The sequence below is a fragment of the Peromyscus leucopus genome, chromosome 9, assembly GCF_004664715.2.
Source record: "Peromyscus leucopus breed LL Stock chromosome 9, UCI_PerLeu_2.1, whole genome shotgun sequence".
Classification (NCBI taxonomy): Eukaryota; Metazoa; Chordata; class Mammalia; order Rodentia; family Cricetidae; genus Peromyscus; species Peromyscus leucopus.
In genome coordinates, this window is record NC_051070.1 from 69,530,451 (window position 1) to 69,553,888 (window position 23,438).

The 23,438-nt window shown below is 41.2% G+C and overlaps 1 protein-coding gene across 1 annotated transcript; it reads left to right on the forward strand.

Annotated features, from left to right (window-relative positions):
* Positions 1 to 21,800: 21,800 nt before the first annotated feature.
* Positions 21,801 to 22,823, forward strand: LOC114708681 (olfactory receptor 49). Its single transcript, XM_028892130.1, has one exon. It carries the CDS (start codon positions 21,825 to 21,827, stop codon positions 22,764 to 22,766), a length of 942 nt encoding a protein of 313 aa, XP_028747963.1. The 5' UTR covers positions 21,801 to 21,824; the 3' UTR covers positions 22,767 to 22,823.
* Positions 22,824 to 23,438: the final 615 nt, after the last annotated feature.

Genomic DNA, 23,438 nt, shown 5'->3' on the forward strand with positions numbered 1-23,438 from the left:
GTAAAAAGGCAGGAAAAGCAAGGTCTCAGCACTCAGCCATATGTTATTTAAAGCAAACACACACCACACACACACACACACACACACACACACACACACACACACACACACGGTATTTGAAAGTCTCCAGGAACAGTTCCCTCTGGCAGGAAAAAGCCTACATGTCTTTGCTTTGAGAATGAGAAGAATCAAGATGTTAGCCACCTCAAATGTTTGAGTGAAGAGTCCACTAATCCTCCTAGAGCCTCTTTTCCATAGTAGGGAAAAGTCCATCTGACGCCTAGTCCTTCAGATCCACAAAAGACCTGAACAGCCTCAGGATGTTTTGAGAACAAATAAGCAAATTGGGAGGACTGTTCATACCACCTGACTTCAAAATATACTACAAAGCAATAGTAACCAAAACATCATGGTAGTCATAAGAATAAATGTAAGGAGCAATAAAGCAGGATGGAAAACTCACCAATACGCCAACACACTTACAGCCAATCACATTTTGATGGATGCGCCAAGAACACACTCTGGGGGAAAGGAAAACTCTCCAATAAATAGTGCCAGAAAAATCGCGATATTCTACAGCCAGAATTGGAACTAGACCCCTACTGCTCATCACCTTCAAAAATCAACTAAGAATGAACTTGTACATGAGACTAAAACTATTAAACTATTAGAAGAAAACATGGGGAGGGGAACTTCATGTCACTGATCTGGACAAAAACTTTTGGGTCAAGACCTCAAAGGAACAGAGAACAAAAGCAAAATGATAAGCGGTAATCTTTCTTTGAGGCTGGGCCCTGTATGGCCTAAGCTGGCTCTGAACTCTTGTGTATTGACAGATGACCCTTTCCCTGAATCCCTGATCCTTCTGTTTCCACCCCTCAGGTTCCGAGAATACAGGCATGTGCCGTCACACCTGGTAACAAATCAAATAAAAAATGCTGCTATATAGCAAAGTAAACTACAGAATGAAGAGAAAACCTATGGAAGGAGTTGGAGGTATTTGAAAATTGTGCATTTGATGGAGAGTTAACATCCAGAATATAAAAGGCACTAAAATTTCTCAATGGCCAAAAGGAAACAAAAATAAGTATTTCAATTTATAAATGGGCAAAAGACAGGAACAGGCATTTTCCTAAAGAAGATAAGCAAATGGCAAGAGGCATGAATAAAACATTCAGCATCACTGCTAACCAGGGAGATGACATCAAAACCAAAGTGAGAAATTATTGAAAAAACAAATCAAAAGCACAAATTTGAAGGGGCCAGAGCAATGGCTCAGCAGTTTAGAGCATGTGTTGCTCTTGCAGAGGACCTGGATCCAACTCTCAGCACCGACATGGTGGTTTACAACCATTCGTAACACCAGTTCCAAAGGATCCGTACCATCTTCTGGCCTCCTTGGGCACCAAGCACACATCTGGTACACCTACATACACGCAGGCAAAACACTCATACATATAAAATAAATAAATTTAAAAAATTTATAAATTGAAAAGAGAGAACACCAACTAAGGGCTGTGAGTAAAGGGGGCTCTCCTATACCACTAATGAGGATGATAATCAGCTCATCCACTATGGAACACAGTAGAGAGGTTCCTCAGAAACCCAAATGAGAATTACCTCATGGTTCTCGAATCTCACTTCTGTGTATATTTTTGTCTTAGTGTTTCCCTTGCTGTGACCAAAAGTCACTTGTGGAGGGAAGGATTGATTTCATCTTACAGGTCCAGGGAAGTCAAGGCAGGAACTCAGAGCAGGAACCTGGAGGCAGACACTAACACAGAGGCCACAGAGGGGTGCTGTTTACTGGTTTGCTCAGCCTGCTTTCTTACAGAACTTATAGAAGCCCGGGGGTGGCCCCACCCACAATGGGCTGGGCCCTCTCACATCAATCACTAATTAGGAAAATGCCCTACATGAAAAATCTTACGGAGGCATTTTCTTAATTTAGAGTCCTTCTTCCCAAATGACTCTAGCTTGTCAAGTTGACACAAAACTAGCCAGCACAATATCCAAAAGAAATGAAACCAGTATAATGAAGAGATTGCTAGACTCCTATGTTTATTACAACTATTCACAGTAGGCAAAATGTGGAATCAATTTAAATGTCATCAGGGAGTAAGAATATCACGAAGCCATGGTGCCTCACAGAGGGGAGGACGGCCCGTTGTCTTGTCATTTGCAACAACATACATGAGTCTGGAGGATGTTGTCTTTAAAACTAGATCGTACATGCAGGAAATGTTCACTATGAAACCAGTGGTTAGGTATAATTAACTGTGCTAATAAAATCCCTGATCTTATGGAAATGGAATGCACATAGAACACTAGTTATCAGTAGCTGCAAAAGTTGGGGCCAGGGAAAGACTGTACAGCAGGTATAAAGTTGAGACAATGAGTTTTAATGTTCTATTGGACATAATGTGACTATAATATAGACTTCATAACAATAACATAGGTTTCAAAACAGTAGCGTGACTATAATATAGATACAGTGTAACAACAATACAGATTCCAAAACAGTCAGAAAACAGAATTTCATGTTCTCAGTACACAAAATTATAGATGTTGGACGTGCAAATCACTTGATCATTGCATACTGGATAAGCATATTAAAAAGTAACATTAGGCTGCCCAGCTGTTGCACACATCTTTAATCCCAGCACTCAGGAGGCCAGAGGCAGGCAGATCTCTGTGAGTTCGAGGTCAGCCTGGTCTACAAAGCAAGTTCCAGGTCAGCCAGGACTGTTACACAGAGAAGCACTATCTCAAAAAACAGTAACAACAACAACAACAACAACAACAACAACAACAACAAGTAATATCCGGGTCAGTAAGGTGGCTCAGTGAATAAGGGCAATTGCCACCAATGTTGATTACATGATCTTGATCCCCCAAACCCACTCAGTGAAAGGAAAGACCTGACTCCCACAAGTTGTCCTCTGACTTCCATGTGCTTACTGTGGCACTCACACATCCACACTCAGATATAAGAAATAATAAATATGTAAATGTAATAAAAATTTAAGATCATATCAACTTTTTCATTCCCATCTTTTGTCCCTATCCCTTTGGAGAGAGACCATCTTTTCCCCAGTGGGGTGGGGTTGGGTCAAGACAGGACTGGCTAAAACTCTGTTTCCTGTGATGCTTTCTTATATCTCCATAACAAGATGACTACTTAAGATTATACAGTTAATTATTTTGGAGGTATGGTAGAATTTATTGCCTAAAAAGTTATTATTTTTGACATTTATGTATATAATCTACTTCGATATTAACTGCTATTCTTCCTTTTTTTTTTTTTAAACCCTGGCATGATCGGACACTAGATGGCCTGGGAATTGAACCCTGGTCCTCTAGAACATCTGTCAGTGCTCTTAACCGCTGAACCATCTCTCTCTTCTCTAACTATTATTCTTAATCTGAACAAATAACAAAAACTTTTGTCTGAAAACTTGTAAGTAACAGCCAAGAGATGTGAGAGGCAAGTGAGGCTTGTTAGACTAAGTCTCTGAGGATCCCAGGCTCCTTCCCTCCCCCAGACTAGGGAGATAATTAGATCCCATAAGAAAACAAAGCCATCCTGCATGCCTCCGGCCCCAGATCCAACTCATGCTAGTTCTATCTCCAATCATGTGCTCCACAGCTGGTCCTTCCAGCCTTACCCCATATGTGACCACATCCCATAGTGGCTCCACCCCACAGTGATCCTGGCCTACTCTCTACTCTTTGATCCCATATGCTATAGTTGCGCACTCTACCTGAGGACCAGTACACCATAAATGTTCCACTTAGTTCCTTCAGCATTGGCTCCTAACCCTCACCTCATACCTGTCAGCACACACTTTGTTCCCTAAAGACTCCCCAAAGCCACCCAGACTGCCATACCATCTGAGATTTCAGCCTAGTAAACTAAGAGTACATACTGAAGGACAACCAACAACTTGGCACACTGGCATACATGCAAGCAAAACAAATCATACATTTAAAAAACAATTAAAAAAATTCTGAATGAATGTGGAGAGGATAGTAATAAAATGACTCAAGTCTTATAAAACACAAATGGCTGAATGAAATAATGAAGAGAATTTAGGATAGAATTGAATTCAATAAAGAGATAGAAACATTGATGAAACCCAGAACTTAGGTGAAATAATGCTCAGTAAGATTAACTAAAAATATTAGTGGAAAGCTTCATTAGCAGAGAATCACATAGAAGACAGAATGTCTGAGCTTGAAGATAAAATAGAGGAACTGGATCATTCAATCAAAGAAAATGACACATTTTTAAAAGCACATGAGCAGAATGTGCAGGAACTTTGAGGTACCATGAAAAGACCAAATCTGTGAATTATGGGCATTGAAGAAAGAAAATAACCCCAAGTCAAGACATAGTTAATATTCTCAGTATAATTAAAAAACATTTCTCAAATCTAGAGAAAGTGCAAAGGTTCACAGAACACCAAATAGACAGGAGCAGAAGAGAAGCTGTTCATGAAATATTACAGTTCAAACACTGGAAGCACAGTCCAAAGAAGGGGGTGGTCGCCTTTGACCCAGTACTCAAGTGAAAGACACAAGAAAAAGGTCTGAGTCATCTACAAAAGCAAGCCAATCAGAATAATGGCTGATTATTTGATAGAAAATTTGAAACTAGAAGAGCTTGAAAAGATTTAGTCCAAGTTCTGGAAGGCCACAATTGCTAGCCCAGGCTATTATACCCAGAAAAACTATCCATTGAAATCAAGGGAGAAATAAAAACTTTCCATGATAAAAATAGATTAAAGGAATAGGTGGCCACTAGGCTAGCTCTACAGAGGACAGTAGGAGAAATATTTTGGACTGAAGAAAAATGTGTGCACTCAAGGAGTCACAGGGGAAAAGAAACAGGATCAGGACAGTTAATCAAAAGAGATTAAAAAACCACCACAAAAGTTAACAAAATGATAGGAATACACATATTTCAATAATAACTTTGACTATTAATGGTCTCAATTTACTAATAAAAAGACACAGACTAATAGATTGGATTAGAAAATGGGAACCATCCTCTTGCTGCCTCCAAGAAACACACCTCACCACCAAATAGAAATCACCTCAAGGTTGGGAAAAGATATTACAAGTAGATGGAACTAAGAAATAAGCAGGCATGGCTATTCAACTGCCAGACGAAACAGGCTTCAAACTAAAACTAGTCAGAAGGAATAAGGTCACTTCATAGTCATTAAGGGAACAATTCATGGAGAGGATACTACAGTTCCAAACATCCACGCTCCAAACACAGATGCACTCAGTTTCATAAGACAACTGGATGTAAAGCCACAGTTTAATCTCAACACAGTAATAGTGAGAGATTTCAATACCTTATTTTTACCAAGTACAGGTCATCCAGACAAAAACCAGATAGAGAAACTTTAGTTAAATCACAAATCAAAGGAACATAATAGACATGTCTAAAACATCTGACCAAACATTAAGGAATACACATTCTCTCAGCAGCTCACAGAACAATGGAACAATCATTATGATACAAAGCAAACCTCAACAAATATAGGGGTAGGGAAAAATCAAAGTGACATTCTGTTTTCTATCTGAGCACAACTGAACAAAGATACATATCGATGACAATACAAACTACAGAAAGTACATAAATTCATAAAGGCTAAAAAGCATACTACTGAATGAAATGGATCACTGAAGGAATTAAAGAAATAAAAAATTCCTAGAAATGAATGAAAATGAAAACACAACATACCAAGATCTATGGAAGATTATGAAGGCAGTCCTAAGAGGAGAGTTTATAGTCCTAAGGACCTACATTTAAAAAAAAAAAAGATTTTTATTTGGACCTGCAGGTCATTCTTCAGTGGCAGGTTCCTGAGAACCTTGGAGACCAGGGAGTCCAAAGTTAGAAAAAAGTTGGGGTAAGGAAGTCTTGCATAAGCTCTGTCTTATGTCAGGCAAGTTTATGAAGAAATACGGCATCTTATATACTATTTGCAGAGATAGGATGGGACAGAGTCAGCAGATAGCTAAGAAATGTTGGTAAAGAGAAAGCAGGATAATTCAGACACATCTTGCTTAGGACCGATAACCACAGACCAGGGGGAAGAGTTGAGACCTTCAAGGCCCTGTCCTCAGCTCCTCACTGGACCTTGCCAAGTCTGTCCCTGGACAAGGACACAGAACTAGCATTCTCTTTACCATTTCACCAGGGCCTCTGAGAAAGCCTTGGCTTGGCCATGTTTCTAACAGAGATCTCAGCTGGGTATAGTGGAACATAGTTTTAATCTTACTGCTCAGGAGTCAGAGGCGGGCAGATCTCTGTGAGTCAAGGCCAGTTTGGTTTACATAGTATCAGGCCAGCCAGGGAAACATAGTAAAAGTCTGTCACAGTAGATAAATAAATAAAAATTGAGATATCAAATAGCTTAATGGTATACCCTAAGGCCTTGACAAAATAAGAATAAATCAAACTTCAAGGCTGTAGAAGGAGGGAACTAATTAAGGTCAGGATAGAAATCAATGCAATGAGAATTTAAAAGAGAAAGAGTGAAAGAATCGATGAGGGTTGGTGAGATGACTGGGTAGGTAAAGGCGTTTGCCGTCAGCCTGCCAACCTGAGTTCGTCCCTGAGTCCTACGTGGTGGGCGGAGAGAAACGACTCTTGAGAGTTGTACTCTGGCCTTTACAAATGTGCCATGGCATGTGTTTCATATATATATATATATATATATATATACAAATGAATATAAATACAATACAAGTAGAAAAGAATCAATGAAGTCAATAGTTGGTTTTGTGAGAAGATAAATAATTATTGATGAAACCTTAGCCAAACTAAAGACAGACAGAGAAGACCAGATTAATAAAATTAGAGATGAAAAGGGAGACAATACAACAAATATCAATGGAATTCAGGAAATCCTAAGAACATACCTTAAAAACCTTATCCCATCATTAAAATGGAAAAATCTAAAAGAAAGGGATGAGTTTCTAGATAAAATGATCTATCAAAAATTAAACCAAGATGAAATAAACAGGTATATAACCTGCGACATGATTGAAGCAGTAAACAAAACTCCCCCAACTAAAATTACCCAGAACCAGATGGAATCAATGCAGAATTCTAACAGAATTCCCAAAAAGAACTGATAGCAATATGGCTCAACTTATTACATAAAATAGGAAAGGAAAAAAGGCTTCCAAACTCTTAATGAGAACAGTATTATTCTGATACCCAAACCAGATAAAGGCACAACAAAGAAAATTACAGACAGATGTCCCTAATGAACATAGATATAAAAATTCTCAACAAAACATTTGCAAAAAAATTCAAAATTATTTTAGTTATTCATCATTATCAAATTGTTTTCATCTCAGAGACACAAGGATGGCTCAAAATACATAAATCAATGTAATTCATCACGTTTTTTCTAAAAGAAGAAAAACTTAAAGTTCACACAGATCAGGACCAAACAAGGATGTCCACTCCTATTTAGTGTTTTCCTTGAAGTCATAGCTAGAGCAATTAAAAAATGAAATAAAAGGAATAAAAATAAGAAAAATAATCAAGAATATTTCCATTTGCAGATTTTATACACACACGCACACACACCCCTAAAGATTCCACAAAAACAAATGTGCAGAGCTGATAAACACCTCTGGCAAAGTGCTAGAATACAAAACTAACATAAGACTCTGCAGCCTTCCTATGTACCAATGACCAACACACTGACAAAGAAATTACATAACTAGTCCCATTCACAACAGCTACGTGCACAAAGAGCTTAGGAGTAAGCCTAACCAAGGGAACAGAATTCTTCTACAACGAGAATCTTTATGACACTGAAGAAGGAAATTGAAGAAGACATTGGAAAACGGAAAGATGTCCCCATGCTCGTGAACTGTAAGAATGAGCTGTGAAAATGGCCACCCCAGCAGAAGTAATCTACAGATTCAAGGCAATCCCCATCAAAATCCTTAGATCACTCTTCACTAATATTAAAACAAACAAACAAACCAACCCTCAAAATTTATATGGAGATACAAAAGACCAAGGATATTCAAATCAATCTTTTTATTTATTTATTAATAAAATTTATTTATTCTATGTGTTTTTCACATCATGTATCTTGATTCCATTCACTCCCCATCCCTTTGCATCTGCCCTCCACCCCTCATCATGGAAGCTGCAATGCCACCCAGCAAGTCATGCTGAGTACATCTCTACTTGCAAGTGTTCATTGCAAAGAATCATTGCTCTGGTTCAAGGCCCCTGGTCTCCACAATATGCTCAGTGCTGGGCCCCCTTTAGGACTCTCCCTGGACATCCCACTGGCGTCCTGTGTTGTAGAGATCCTTTGGCTTTGGGTCTGCTGGTCAGGTCCCTTCACGTGCTCCAGCAGATCATACACAGATGGGGTGGATGTTGGGGCAGGCCAAGTCATAAACCTGGATCTGGGCCTGGGCAGCTGTAGGGCTGGTACAAATCAATCTTGAACAAAAAGAATACGACTGGAGACATCATCACATCTGATTTCAAGTTGTATTAAAGAGCCATTTTAATAAAAACCTCATAGTACTGGCAGAAAAACAGGCACAAAGATCAATGGAATAGAAGACCCAGCTGTAAGTCCATGCAATTAAAGCTACCACATATTTGACAAAGATGTTAAAAAAAATAGACATTGGAGAAAGGATGGCAGCCTCAACAGGTGGTGCTGGGAAATCTGGATATCAATGTGTAGAGCTAGGTCCTTAACTCTCACCTTGCTCAAAATGCAACTCCAAATGAATCTCAACATAAAACCTGATACTTTCAAAATGCTAGAGGGAAAAGTAGGGAACATTTTTATATAGGTGGAAACTTTCTGAATAGGTCTCTGGTAACTCAGAAATAAGACCAAGAATCGACAATCAGGGTCATGAAAGTAAAAAAACCTGGACAGCAAAGGAAACTATCAAGAGAGAAGAGAGGCAGCCCACAGAAATGGAGAAGAATTTTGATACCTGTACATCTGATAGAGAATTAATGTCTAGAATATACGAAGAAATCAAGAAATTAAACACCAAGAAAATGAACAATGATTAAAAATGGGCCACAGAATTAAACAAAAAGTTATCAAAAGGATAAGAAGAAATGGCTAGGAAATGCCACAAAGTGTTCAACATCTTTATCTGCCAGGGAAATGCAGATGAAAACTATTTTAAGATTCCGTCTCAGTCCAGTCAAAATGGCCGCCATCAGGAATACACATGACAACAATGTTGGCGTGGATGTGAGGAAAGGGAATCCTCACACCCTATTGCCTTTCTCCTTTGGTAGCATGAAGAATACCTTCTAACACCATGAACACTAGTCAGTAGGGGTGAAGTCTCTAGTCAGGCGCTTGCTCAACTTCTCTGTATTTGATGAATAAGTATTGTCTTTAGAAACGGGGCTTTACTATCAGTTTATGGACAACAACCAAAGCCTTGGCAATAGCCTGAGACATTTGCAGGTTTTCATGGGGCCCTTTTGGTCAATGACTCAACTAAATGAAACCCATTCCTGGAACGGGAGGTTTCACTTCATTGGCATAATAGGTCTAGTTGGGACATTGTCTCCTCCATTATTTGGTGACTCCATTTAGATTCCTTTCATATATGTATATATTTTATGAAGCTTCTTCAGTAGTGGGCTTCCATATGGGCTCTCAAACAGCCATTAGTGTTAGTTGTCCTTCCCAATATTTCCTCCCTTACCCCTCTCTTCCATGCCCCTACTTAATTCTCCCACTCCTTTCTGCCCCATCTCTCCATATTCATATATTCTATTTCCCCTTTGTTGTAGAATATCATTTTAAGGTGTGTTACTTTTGTTTATGTTGCATTTGTTTAACTCTGTGAAGCTATATTACCATGCCTGTCTAAAACACTTGATGGTCTAATAAAGAACTGAATGGCCAATAGCAAGGCAGGAGAAAGGACAGGCAGGGCTGGCAGGCAGAGATAATATATAGAAGGAGAAATCTGGGAGGAAAAAGAAGCAGCAGCCAGAGAAAGAGGAGGACTCCAGGGGCCAGCCACCCAGCTACACATCCAGACATGGAGTAAGAAAAAAAAAGAAAGGTATGCAGGAATAGAAAAGGAAAAGCCCAGAGGCAAAAGATAGACAGGATAATTTAAGTTAAGGAAAGCTGGAAAGAAACAAGCCAAGCTAAGGCTTGGCATTTACAATTAAGAATAAGCCTCTGTGTGATTTATTTGGGATCTGGGTGGCAGGCCCCCCAAAAGAGCAAAGAGCAAAAACAACAACACCCCCTTTGTCTTAGTCAGTGTTCTATTACTGTGAAGAGACATCATGACTACAGCAACTTTTATAAAGGAAAACATTTAATTGGAGCATGCTTACAGTTTCAGAGGTTTAGTCCATTGTCATCATGGAGAGAAGCATGGTAGCAAGAAGTCAGTCATCACAGTGCTAGAGAAGTTGAGAGTTCTACATACAGATCTGCAGGCAGCAGAAAAGGAGAGAGCCATTGGGTCTGGCTTGGATTTCTGAAATGCCAAAGCCTACCTCCAGTGAGACACTTCCAGCAAGGCTACACCTCTTAATCTCTCTCAAGTAGAACCACTCCTAATGACCAAGCATTCGAATATTTGAGCCTATGGGGGCCATTCCTATTTAAACCACCACACCTTCCTTAGGGAGATCCTCTCCTCCCCTTTAGTTCTTTACTAAGTACCTAGTCTCTGTGGTTATACAGATTGTAGCATGCCAATTGAAGGCTTAAAAGCTAACATGCACATACAAGAGAAAACATACAATAATTGTCTTGTCTTTTTGGGTCTGGACTGCCTCACTCAGGATGACTGTTTCTGACTTCTGGTTTTTGGCAGGTGGTGTTGTCTATGTGCTGAGTTTTAGGGCCTGAATGGAAGCTCCATCACTGAGTCAATTGTGCTAAGGTCTGAGTGCCTTTTACAATGTAGAAATACAAAAACCCAGGATAGCTAAAAACAACCCTGATAATAAAAGAACTGCTGGAGATATTACCAACCCCAATTTCAAGTTGTACTACAGAGTTATAGCAATAAAAACAGCATTGTATTGGCATAAAACAGACACATTGACTAACTGAATCAAACTAAAGACCCAGACATAAGCCCACACACCTGTAGACACCTGATTATTTTTGTACAAATAAGTGAAAAAAATGCACACTGGAGAAAAGACATCTTTAATAAGTGGTGCTGGTCAAACTGGATGACTGCCTGTAGAAGAACACAGATAGATCCATACTTATCACCCTGTACAAAAATCAACTCCAAATGGGTCAAGGACTTCATCATAGCCAAATACCCTGAGTCAGATAAAAGAGAAAGTGGGGAATAGTCTGGAACTCAATGGCACAGGAAAAGACTTTCTGAACAAGACACCAATAGCACAGGCACTAAGACCAATAATTAATAGATGGGACCTCATGAAACTGAAAAACTCCTTTTCTTATTTGTATCCCCTTGATCTCCTTTAGCTGACTTATTGTTCTACTTAAGATTTCAAGTACTCTATTGAATGGGTATGGAGAGAGTGAATATCCTTATCTAGTGCCTGATTTTAGTGGAAAAGCTTTGAGCTTATCTCTGTTTAGACTGATGTTGGCTGTGGGCTTGCTGTAAACTGCTTTTATTATGCTGTGGTTGGTATATCTCTTGTATTCCTAGTCTTTCCAGGGCTTTTATCATGAAAGGATATTAGATTTTTGTCAAAGGTCTTTTCTGCATCTAATGAGATGATTGTATGTTTTTTGTCTTTCATTCTGTTTATATGGTGGATACATATGTTGAAACATTCCTGAACCTCAGGGAAGAAGCCAACTTGATCATGGTGGATAATTTTTCTAATATATTCTTGGATTTGGTTTGCAAGTACTTTATTGAGAAATTTTGCATCTATGTTCATAAAGGATATTGGTCAGTAATTATATTAGTTAGGGTTCACTAGATCAGTGGTTCTCAGTTGAAGCCTGGTCCTAATTAGTCTTAAAGATAAAAACCCGGAGTCAGATATCGAGGGTGAAAGCTGGAAGATCAGAGAAGCAAAGCAGCAGCCACCAGAGACTTCTTACCTCTAGGAAATCTCAGACCAAATGGGCAAGATCCTGTCTCTATGAATCCTCAGACTGAGTGGGGGCAGAGGTCCCATCTCCACCTGCCTTATATTCCTGTCTCCACCTCCCTAGTTCTGGGATTAAAGGCATGACCACCACTTTCTGACTCTGTTTCTCTTTTAGAGTCGATCAATCTCATATAGCTCAGGGTGGCCTTGAACTCCTAATCTTCCTGCTTCCTCCTCCCAAGTGCTGGGATTAAAGGCATGTGCTACCACTGCCTGGCCTCAATGGTTAACTAGTGGCTAGCTCTGCCCTCTGATCTCCAGGCAAGCTTTATTTGTCAGAACACAAACATACACTCAATCTTCCTAATGCTGTTTTTATACAGTTACTCATGTTGTGTTGATGCCCCCCAACCAAAAAAAATATTTTGTTGCTATTTCATAATTGTAATTTTGCCACCATTATGAATCATAATGTAAATATCTGATATGCAGGATATCTGATGTGACCCTGTGAAAAGGTCATTTGACCCTCAAAGGGGTCATGACACAGGAGTTGGGAATCACTGCTCTAGAGGAATAAAGCTGACAGAATGAATATATATGTATATGTATATGTATATATTAATAATCAAGAGCAAGTAGGTAAAGAGCAAAAGCTTCCTTCTCGTATGTCCTTTATATATAGGCTGCCATGAGAGGTTATGGCCCAGATTTAAGGTGGGTCTTCCAACCTTGAAATATCTGGATTTAGGGTGGATCTTCCCACTTCAAATAATTCAATCAAGAAAAACCCCTTACAGGTGTATCTAGCTGCTTGGGATTTATTTAACTGCAGATGTAGTCAAGTTGACAACCAAGACTACCTATCACAAGCCCACTCCTTGTCAACTTGACACCCAATCATGTATCCTTATGTCATGTTTAATTTCTAAATGAAACAATAACCAGGTCATAATTATGCCTAACTCATATACCTATGCCATGTACAACCACAAACACATGATATATTTTAGAATAGTGGCAATGTCTTTTGAGAGGCATTCTTTCAGTATCTCAAAACTTAAATAACCACTGCTATCTCTCAATTGATGTTACATTAAATGACTAAACATAGAGGAAAGAAAACACAAGTATTGCACAAGCACATTTTTTTTTAATTAAACATTTTTTTTTAATTTTACATACCAACCATTGTTTCTCCTCCCTCCCCTTCTCCCATTCCCCTCCCATCCCCGCATCCTACCCCCATTCACTCCTCATAGGGGGTAAGGCCTCCTTTGGGGAGTCAACAAAGTCTGGCATACCAAGTTGGGGAAGGACCAAGCCCCTCCCTGCTGCATCAAGGCTGAGCAAGGAATCCCAGCACAGGGAATGGGCTCCAAAGCCAGTTCATGCACCCAGGATAGGTTCTGGTCCCACTGCCAGGGGTTTCACAAACAGATCAAGCCTCACAACTCTCATACACGTTCGGAGGGCCTAATTAGATCCCATGCAGGTTCCCCAGCTGTCAGTTTAGAGCCTGTGAGCTTCCACTAGCTCAGATCAGCTGTCTCTGTGGTTTTTCCCAACATAATCTTGACCCCCTTTGCTCCTATAGTCCATCCTCCCTCTCATCAACTGAACTCCAGGAGCTCAGCCCTGTGCTGCACAAACACATTCGTAACAAAATATGTCAGAAGCACTCATGTCAGTTATAACCCTCATTTCTGCAACTGGTCACATGGCCTTAGCTGGTATTTATAACTACTTCACTCTAATACCCATTATTTATTTCCTCTACCCTCGCCAAGCACCTTAGCAGGCTTTGCTTATTTTCCTGGGGGAGTGACCCATACCTTCATTCTTGAAGGGTCTGTGCCCTCTGTCATCCTGCCTGGGTTGGGTTGTTGTAGTTTCCCAGTCATAGGACCTGGTAGCACCAAGAGATGCCCCAATGATCTCCTGTACTTTAGACGTAATCTTTCTTACCTCCATTGTAGAGAAGCAATCTAATTTCTCCAACTTCCGTCTGAGTTACTATCCTGTTTTGGTGGACCAACAAAACTCATCAAATAAAGCATTTAAATGGTGCCTTGTTCACAACTTTAGAAGGTTAGTCTATTATTATCATCGTGGGGAACATAGCATCAGCTAGGCATGCATAGTATTGGAGAAGCCAACTCCTAGTGATAAAACCTCCTTCAACAAGGCCACACCTCTGATCCTTCCCAAAACAGTTCATCCACTAAGCCTGCAAATCTATGAGCCTATGGGGACCATTCTTATTCAAACCACCACATTCTACTCCCTGGCCCCTATAGTCTAGTTCCCATATTGTGATGGCTAAGAAAAACTCCATCTTAGATCTGAGGCCAACCCTGTGAGCAACCTGAGGTTGTTAAGACAATACCAGGAATTCTAGAAATGAAAAAGACCCTGAATGTTCTCTCATGCCTGTGGAAGCCCATGCTCACAAGAATGGTGGCCTTTGCCTTTAAAATCAGCCCTCCCCCTTGAGCTGGGCCTCAATTCCTGTCCACAGGAACTGAGGACAGCTGCAGCTTAAAATACAAATTCAGCTGATTATAATTTAAATTGAGTCTGTGGTCTCTTGGTGTTTTTCTTACTCTGTAACAATATCATAATGCAAAATGCATTTAGTCCAACTTGAAAAGTCCCCATAGTCTTTTACAGTCTCCACACCGTTTAAAAATCCAAAGTTCTATGTCTCTTCTGAGACTCAAGGTGATATCTCAACTGTAACACCTTGTAAAATCAAAAAGCAGATCACATACTTCCAACATACAATGGCATTACCATTCCAAAATGGAGGAAAAGGAGCATAGTGAGGAAATACTGGACTAAAGCAAGACTGAAACCCAGCTGGGCAAAGTCCAAACTCCGCATCTCCATGTCTGATGTCGAAGCACTCTTCAGATCTCCAACTGCCTTCAAGTTTGTTAGCTGTAACACACTTCTCTCTCTCTCTTGGGACTATTCCACACCTAGTCTGTAATTCTCCTTGGCAGGTAAACCCATGACTCTGGCATCTTGGGGCCTCCAACATAATCCAGAATTTACCTTCACAGCTTCATGCACCGGCCTCTCTGAGTCTCTATGTGGGGACTCCCAGCCGCATACCGGGCCTCAGTGGCTTTCCTTAACCATGGAGGAAGACTCCATAACCCTTTCCTCTATCCTTCTTGACTTTAAACCATGTGTTCAAATCTAACAAGTTATACTGCCTTCTTTGGCTGAAACTTGGTCCCCTTGAAGACTTGCATTTGTATAGGCTCTGACACCACTTCCTTTATTCCTTTACTGTTAAGCCTTCCTTTACACTTTTTATCTCCTTGCACACAGGACGTGGCCCCAACATTATATTTCCTGGTGCTCCTTTCCTCCTCAAACTGTACATTTTGTATTTCATTTGACCCACTTGCTCTTTGTCATTACAGATTTATGTGAGAGTGATCACTAATAAACACATGCCATAGTTCTAGGCTGTCTTGAAATCTCCTCAGCCAGTGACATTAATCCAAAACTCTTCAATTTAGTCTCAGGTAGATTTTTAGGGTAAGGGTAAAATGCAGTCACTTTCTTTGCCAAAGTCTTAGAAGAATGGTCTCCAATATTCTTCCCCTCTGAAATCTTGAGCTAGGTCACCTTAGTCCGCACATCTCTCCACCCTACTGTCTCCCATGTTCCTACCAGGATAGTCCATTAAGCCTCATTTAAAGAGTTCAACCACTTTTTAAGTTCAAAGTCCCAAATTATTCCATATTCTTCCTCCAAACAAGAACAGCAACACGCCGGTCCCTGGTGTCAACTTCTGTCTTAGTTACTGTTATATTACTGTGAAGAGACACCACAACCAAGGCAACTCTATAAAAGAAAACATTTAATTGGGACCCTGCTTATAGCTTCAGAAGGTCAGTCCAGTATCATCATGGTGGGGAGTGTGGTGGGATGCAGGCAAGCATGGTGCTGGAAAAGTAGCTGAGAGCTAAATCCTGATCTGCAGGCAGCAGGCAGAGAGAGAGGAGGGAGGGAGGGAGGGAGAGAGGGAGGGAGGGAGAAGGGAGAGAGGGAGAGAGAGAGAGAGAGAGAGAGAGAGAGAGAGAGAGAGAGAGAGAGAGAGAGAATGGGCTTTTGAAACCTCAAAGCTCACCCATAGAGCAAGTTCTAATTGGTCTTAATAATAAAAACCCAGAGTCAGATATCAGGGTAAATGTTGAAAGATCAGAGAAGTAAAGGAGCCAGCCACTAGAGAGACTTCTTACCTCTCCTGAATCCTCAGATCGGAAGGGGTGAGCTCCTGTCTCCTCCTGCCTTATATTACTGTCTCCACCTTCCTAGTCCTGGGATTAAAGGCATGAGCTTCCACCACCTGGCTCTGTTTTTCTTTTAGAGTGGATCAATCTTGTGTAGCTCAGGATGGCCTTCAACTCCTCATCTTCCTTCTTCCTCCTGCCAAGTGCTGGGATTAAAGGTGTGTGCCACCACTGCCTGGCCTCAGTGGTTAACTAGTGGCTAGCTCTGCCCTCTGATCTCCAGGAGAGCTTTATTTGTTAGAGTACAAACAAAATATCACCACATTCACCCCCATGATATACCTACTCCAACTATGCCACACCTCCTAATCCTTCCCAAACAGTTCGTCAGCTGTGGACTAAGCATGCAAATATATGAGCCCATGGGGACCATTCTTTTTGAAATCATCACAGTAATTTTATTTTATTTATTGTTGGGTCTTTGTGTGGTTTAGGCATCAGGGTAATAGTGGAATAGTGGCCTCGTAAAAAGAATTAGATAACGTTCCTTTAGTTTTTATTTTGTGGAATAATTTGAGGAGTATTGGTGTTAATAATTCTTTGAAGGTCAGGTGGAACTCTGTGCTGAATCCATCTAGCCCTGGGCTTTTTTTGATTGGGAGACTTTTAATTACTGCTTCTGTTTCACCAGGGGATATGGGTCTGTTTAAATTGCTTAGGTGATCTTGATTTAACTTTGGTGGGTTGTGATTCCACCCATAACTCTTGTACTCTACGGGCCTGAAAAACCAGGACCAAGGCTTGCTGCTATCTAAACAATAGCCAGGCCCACTTGGACCACAGTTGTAGAGGTCCCCGAGTTGCGTGAGGGCTAAATTCAGGGAACACTTTCCTAGGTAGCCCTGTGTAACCAGGGAGCTCCAGGGCTATCTTCTCAAAGTCATGCCTTCAACAAGTTAAAACTTTTAGAACTGAGGAGATGAGAGATAGATCGATCACTGAGTACAGACACTAGCCATGTAAGCCAGGTGATCTGAGTTTGATCCCCAGAAGCCAGCTGGATGTGGACGCACACATTTGTAATCCCAGCACTCCTATAGTGACGTAGGAGGCAGAGATGAGAAAACTGTGCAGAAGCTGCAGGAGCAGCTAGACTGGAGTGTTCAGAACAGAAACAGAAACAAGAGACCTTGCCTCAGTGAGGTGGAAAGTGAAAACCAATGCCAAAAGTTGTCCTCTGACCTACACACACACACACACACACACACACTTTAAAATGGGTAAAACAACCAACCAACAAAAAAATTTAGAACAGGGCTGGGAGATTCTCAAAAGAATGGCTGTTGCTATTGTTCCTAGCTACTCATCAGGACTTAATGGTAAGACCTTATTACTGAAGACAGCACACACTTTGTTCATAGCACATGGAGAAATCAAGTTGATACTGACTAGGAAGCTTCCTCCCTGCTGCTAGCTTTCATAGTACTGGAAGGTGCCAGGTAGCCTGCTGGGGGAAAATCACCCAACAGTCTTACTTAGCTGCTACTCTTGTGAGCAGAAATGATGGCAAACATGGCAGATATGTTCACGTGTGCAGTAGTGGCATGAATGTTATGGGGATAACCAACTGTTTTCTGGTTGGATTTAAGTTCCACTCCATAGGAAGAAGCCTAGGCCTGTTAACTGTAAATCTGGCCAATAGCCTAGCCCATAGTTGGAAAGCTCATAGACCCCGAGGTGAACCTCCTATTATTATGCTCAGTGAATATAGTATCAAACTGTTGTTAAATATATATCCCCGGACACACAAATTAGTGTGGCTCTCAGACCTACCTCATCAGGGAAGTTTCTTGGTGCAGTGGGGTCACTGGGGTGGTCAGGAGAGGACACAAAGGTAGAAGTGGGTATGGGTGGATCTAGGAAGAGTTAAGAGGAGGAATGGGGTGGATATGATGTATATGTGAAATTCTCAAAGAAGTAATAAGTTGTTGGGTTTTCTTGTTTGTTTGTTTCTTTGTCCCAATTAAAACTTCATTGGAAGTTTCTGGGCTTCTTGATCAGAACAAAGTAAACTTTAAGTCTGAGAGTTGAACAAAGTAGGAGGAAAGGGACCTTCCTAGGTCCCTGTTATCACCGATGGTAATGAATCTCAAGGGAAGTATAGCACCATCCAGCAAGAACAGAGAATCTCAGATGAGTTAAGTCTGAGCTATGCATCTTTGCGCATCTCTGAATTTCCATGGAGACCAAAGAGAACTTCTAATACCCCAGGCCTCTTCCCAGTCCACAGAGACAAGGGGTCTACCATGATTGCTCTATCTCCAAATCTTCTGTGGGCATGATGGGCCTGGAAGATCAAGTCTGGCATGTAAGAGTCAGTCACACGAATCATCAATTGAGTCATCAAATAGAATCTAATATAGGAACTGTAGATGGATATTTAACTTTCTTATGAAAGTGATCCAGGAATGACACTTGGGGTCAGGAGCACTAGCAGCCACCTAAGGAGTTTGTAAACCCAGTTCTGGTGAGTATCCAGAGATAACTCATTTTGGGGAGGACTGAGGGAGAGAGTATTGCAAAGGAGATGGGAAAACATGAAGGTCTGGTGGTGTGTGAAGTGTGGTGGGACAAGACCTGCCTGTGTTTGTGAGCTTCGGAACATCTGGCAGCCCTGGAGCTTCCATCTTATGAAACTCTGGCGATTCCCTGAAGAAGCATAGTTCTTCAAGCAACATTGTAGACCCAGAAGCTTCCATGAAAAACAGTTATTAGTCAAGTACTGCAGCCACCAGGGAGCAGGGTTACATGCCCGGGGCAATTTTTGGAATGGGGAAAAGCATCCTTCAGGACTCTGCCTAAACACCTGTTATTGTTTCCAGGTGTCCACTGGCGGGCTACAGCACAGCTGCTTCTCTGGTTCTTTCTCACTTCTCAAGTATCTCGATTGGAGTGCAGCCCCGTGAGTCACAGTATCTCCAAGGTTTTTCTTATGCTTTTCGTTTTAAAATACCTTTTAGATTAAAACAGAAGTATCTCAGTCTCCCCCTTTCCTTTCCTCTCTCCAGCTCTTCTCAGTGTCTGTCTTCCAACCTTCACAACCCTCTTCTCAAACCGACAGCCTCCTTCTCTTTGAGTATTATTATTCATACATTTCTAGAATATGTGTGTATATGTGTGCACATACATATAAGCATGCAAGATATTTTCACAAGGTTCCACCCCTAGACGAAGAACTGTAGGTAACCGTGACTGCTGGGAGGGGAGAATTAGCATCTCCCAGGAATGACCCCTTATTGGTTTTCCCCATATTTTTCAGCCATTTGTTTCCTCTTTGCTGGCAAAATGTTCTACCCAACTCTGAACCCAAATAAGCTTACTGTGCCCATTTCTTTTATTTTTGGATTTAGAATATTACACAAACAACAATATAAAAGAAAAGCCACTCACAACCCTCCAGTTTTTTGCACATCCATTTTCTCTCCTAGTGTCTGGTACTTCTCCATAAAAGCACATATTTTGCTCATGTATAATGTAGTATGTTGTCGTTTCTCAGAGCTAACCTTATCACATCAGTTCCTCCTCTTGTCTGGGACAGAGTTCGTTTCCCACACAGAAGGAAGCTTGCCTTGAGCCAGGTGTGAGGGCACACGTCTGTATTCCCAGCATTTTAGAGGGTGAGGCAAGGGGATCGCAGAGCTGAGGACAGTCCAAGGGCAATATTAACTCATATACGTTAGAAAGGATAATCACTTAAGGTGGAAGACATATTCTCTAAAATTGAGATTGAATTCATGAATAACTCTGGGTGACCATTTATATCACTATTGTTTGATTTGATTATTCTGGATATTATACAAAAGCACTAAACACGATAAAAATGCATCTTCTCACCTCTACATATCAGTCTCATGTACATGTATTCCTCAAAAAAATAGTAGACAAATAACTACAAAATGTTTATAATAATGACATTTCATTTTATTAATATATGAGAAGCAAAGGGGCGAAATGCATAATCTACAAGTATAGCTATATAAGCCAATCCATAGATGATAAATAACAATATAAAAAATGCAACAGAGTCCATACAAAATAGAGTTGTGGTGCTTGAAGCCAGCCTCAAACATATTAGATAAGGGCTGTGCCACAGAGCTCCCCTCCCAGCCCTGCACATCAAAGTCTTCGTAGATTGGGAAAAGTGAGATGGCTCAGTGATTGAGAGCACATTCTGCTCTTGCAGAGGACCTGAGTTCAATTCCCATGCTGGGCAGCTCCAGCTCCAGGGGATCCAACATCTCTGATTCTGAGGGCACCTGTACTCACATGCACATACTCACACACAAACTCAAATGTTTATATATAGTTAAAAATATAAAAATAAATCTTCAAATTAAAAAAAATCATCGTGGATGCTGTCTCTGTGGGGATACAGATGAGTCTTTATTTCTTTTACTCTACACTCCTAAACTTTCTATAATGAGCTGTTAATATTTATATTATTATTATTATTATCATTATTATTATGTTCCATAGAGCAAGTGTGGCTGTCAGGGGACCACTTTGTGGACTTGGGGCTGTCCTTCCACCTCTGCAGGGGTCCTAGGGCTTGAATTATGGTTGTCAGGCTCACATAGCAAGTGCTCTACCCACTGAGCCCTCTCACCAGCCCACAGATAATATTTTTTATGATTCTGACATATTTAAAAACAATGTTTCCCCTAAGTCCGCTATATTTCCTGTTACACTACCCTTACATTATTATCCTACTAATTTTGGTCATAAAGGAAGAAATGAAGATAAGCAGCACTATGTAGCTGCTTGCTCTGTGTCCAGCCCAGGACCGTGCATTGGCTACGAATTATCTGCTTAAATCTTGGAAGAAGTTTCCATAGGTACTGTTTTGGTTTTGTTTCTGTTTTTCATATGGATTAAATGAGATTCTTAAGTTGAGGTAACTGGAATTCAAGCACGGTCACAATCTTTTCCAAAATGCCTTCCGTAGCAAGCTTGGTAAGCTTCCCATCAACGTTGGTAATAAGAGTCTTTGATTCACATTTGCAAAGGGAAATATTTTCATGGATTTAGGAGGCCTCTTACAACATTTAAGTGAATATGGGAAAAGATACCATCCAATCTAAAATAATGAAAAAAAATTCCTAACAGAAAAAAAGATAGGTTACATAAAAAAAAAGACGCTTAAATTTTTTCTCTAAGTAACTACCCCAAATTTCCTAAAATGATGTCAAAGTTTATGATCTGCTCTTGACTCAGTGAGAGATCTTAATCACCAGCCTGAGGAGTGAGAAGGCGAGGAGCTGAAGAGACTAAAGGAGCCCTCCAGCTCAAAGTGCAATACTCATTCCTCCCTGTTTTTCAGGCCTGCATTGTCCCCAGGTGCTCAGAACTCAGGTCCTGATGCTGAGCATCCTCCGTGAACATCCTCAGCAGCGGTGGGAGGAGCCATGGAGAACAGCACCACTGTCACTGAGTTCATTTTGCTGGGGCTGTCTGATGCCTGTGAGCTGCAGGGGCTCATTTTCCTGGGCTTCCTCTTGACCTACCTCCTCACACTGCTGGGGAACTTCCTCATCATCTTCATCACTCTTGCGGACAGGCGCCTTTACACCCCCATGTACTACTTCCTGCGCAACTTCGCCGTCCTAGAGATCTGGTTCACCTCCGTCATCTTCCCCAAGATGCTAACCAACATCATCACAGGACACAAGACCATCTCCCTACTAGGTTGTTTCCTCCAAGCATTCCTCTATTTCTTCTTGGGCACCACGGAGTTCTTTCTACTGGCAGTGATGTCCTTTGACAGGTACGTGGCCATCTGTAACCCTCTGCGTTATGCCACCATCATGAGCAAAAGAGTCTGTGTCCAGCTTGTGTTTTGCTCATGGATGTCAGGATTACTTCTCATCACAGTTCCCAGTTCCATCTTATTTCAGCAGCCATTCTGCGGCTCCAACATCATTAACCATTTCTTCTGTGACAACTTTCCACTCTTGGAGCTAGTCTGTGCAGATACAAGCCTGATGGAGTTCCTGGGTTTTGTTATTGCCAACTTCAGCCTCCTGGGCACTCTGGCTGTGACAGCCACATGCTATGGCCACATCCTCTACACCATCCTGCACATCCCCTCAGCCAGGGAGAGGCAGAAAGCCTTCTCAACGTGCTCCTCTCACATCATTGTGGTGTCTCTTTTCTATGGCAGCTGCATCTTTATGTATGTCCGGTCCGGCAAGAGTGGACAGGGGGAGGATCACAACAAGGTGGTGGCATTGCTCAACACTGTAGTGACCCCAACACTCAACCCCTTCATCTACACCCTGAGGAACAAGCAGGTGAAGCAGGTATTTAGGGAGCATGTGAGCAAGCTCCAAAAGCTGAACCAGATGTGAAGAAAAAAAAAACACATTGCCAGCTTGCCTGAATCTTTGCTGATGAAACCTGCCCTGGTAGCCGCTGGTTTTCTCCATGGGGGCAGTTTTGTGGGATGTGCTCTGATGTACTGTGCTTTCTTACTTGTATCACGGCCGTCCATTCTGTCTTGTTCAGAGACGACAGAAATTCCAACAGACCAGTGCTACGTGTTATGTCTTGATATTTCGGATCCTAGCCTGTATCTGAATTCTATAAATTTCCCTTTCTTAAATGCTGAGAATAAACTTGGTATTTCTTTGCTAGCACTTTTCAAATTTGATAAAAAGTATGCCTGAAGGCTATATTCTTGGATAGACTTCCAAAGTATTATATACGGGAGAATTGACAGAGTGGTATAAGCAAATGTGAACTAACAAACTAAATATAATATAGGAGATACTAAGTGGAGGGCTAGCAGGTAGATACATGCAACTGGGAGGATGCTGCATGCATACAAGGGCCCAGAAGACAATAAAAGTCGACTTTCCTGGCAGGCATGGTGACGCATGCCTTTGATTCCAGCACTCTGGAGGCAGAGGCAGGCAGATCTCTGTTAATCAGAGGCCAGTTTGGTCTACAGAGTGAGTTTCAGGGCAGCCAGAGCTTCATAGTGAGATCCTGTCTTTAAAAAAAAAAAGCCAACTTTCTGA

Bases quoted from the DNA above. Each gene is read 5' to 3' on its own strand.
- LOC114708681 (XM_028892130.1), top strand. From the start codon at position 21,825: ATGGAGAACAGCACCACTGTCACTGAGTTCATTTTGCTGGGGCTGTCT.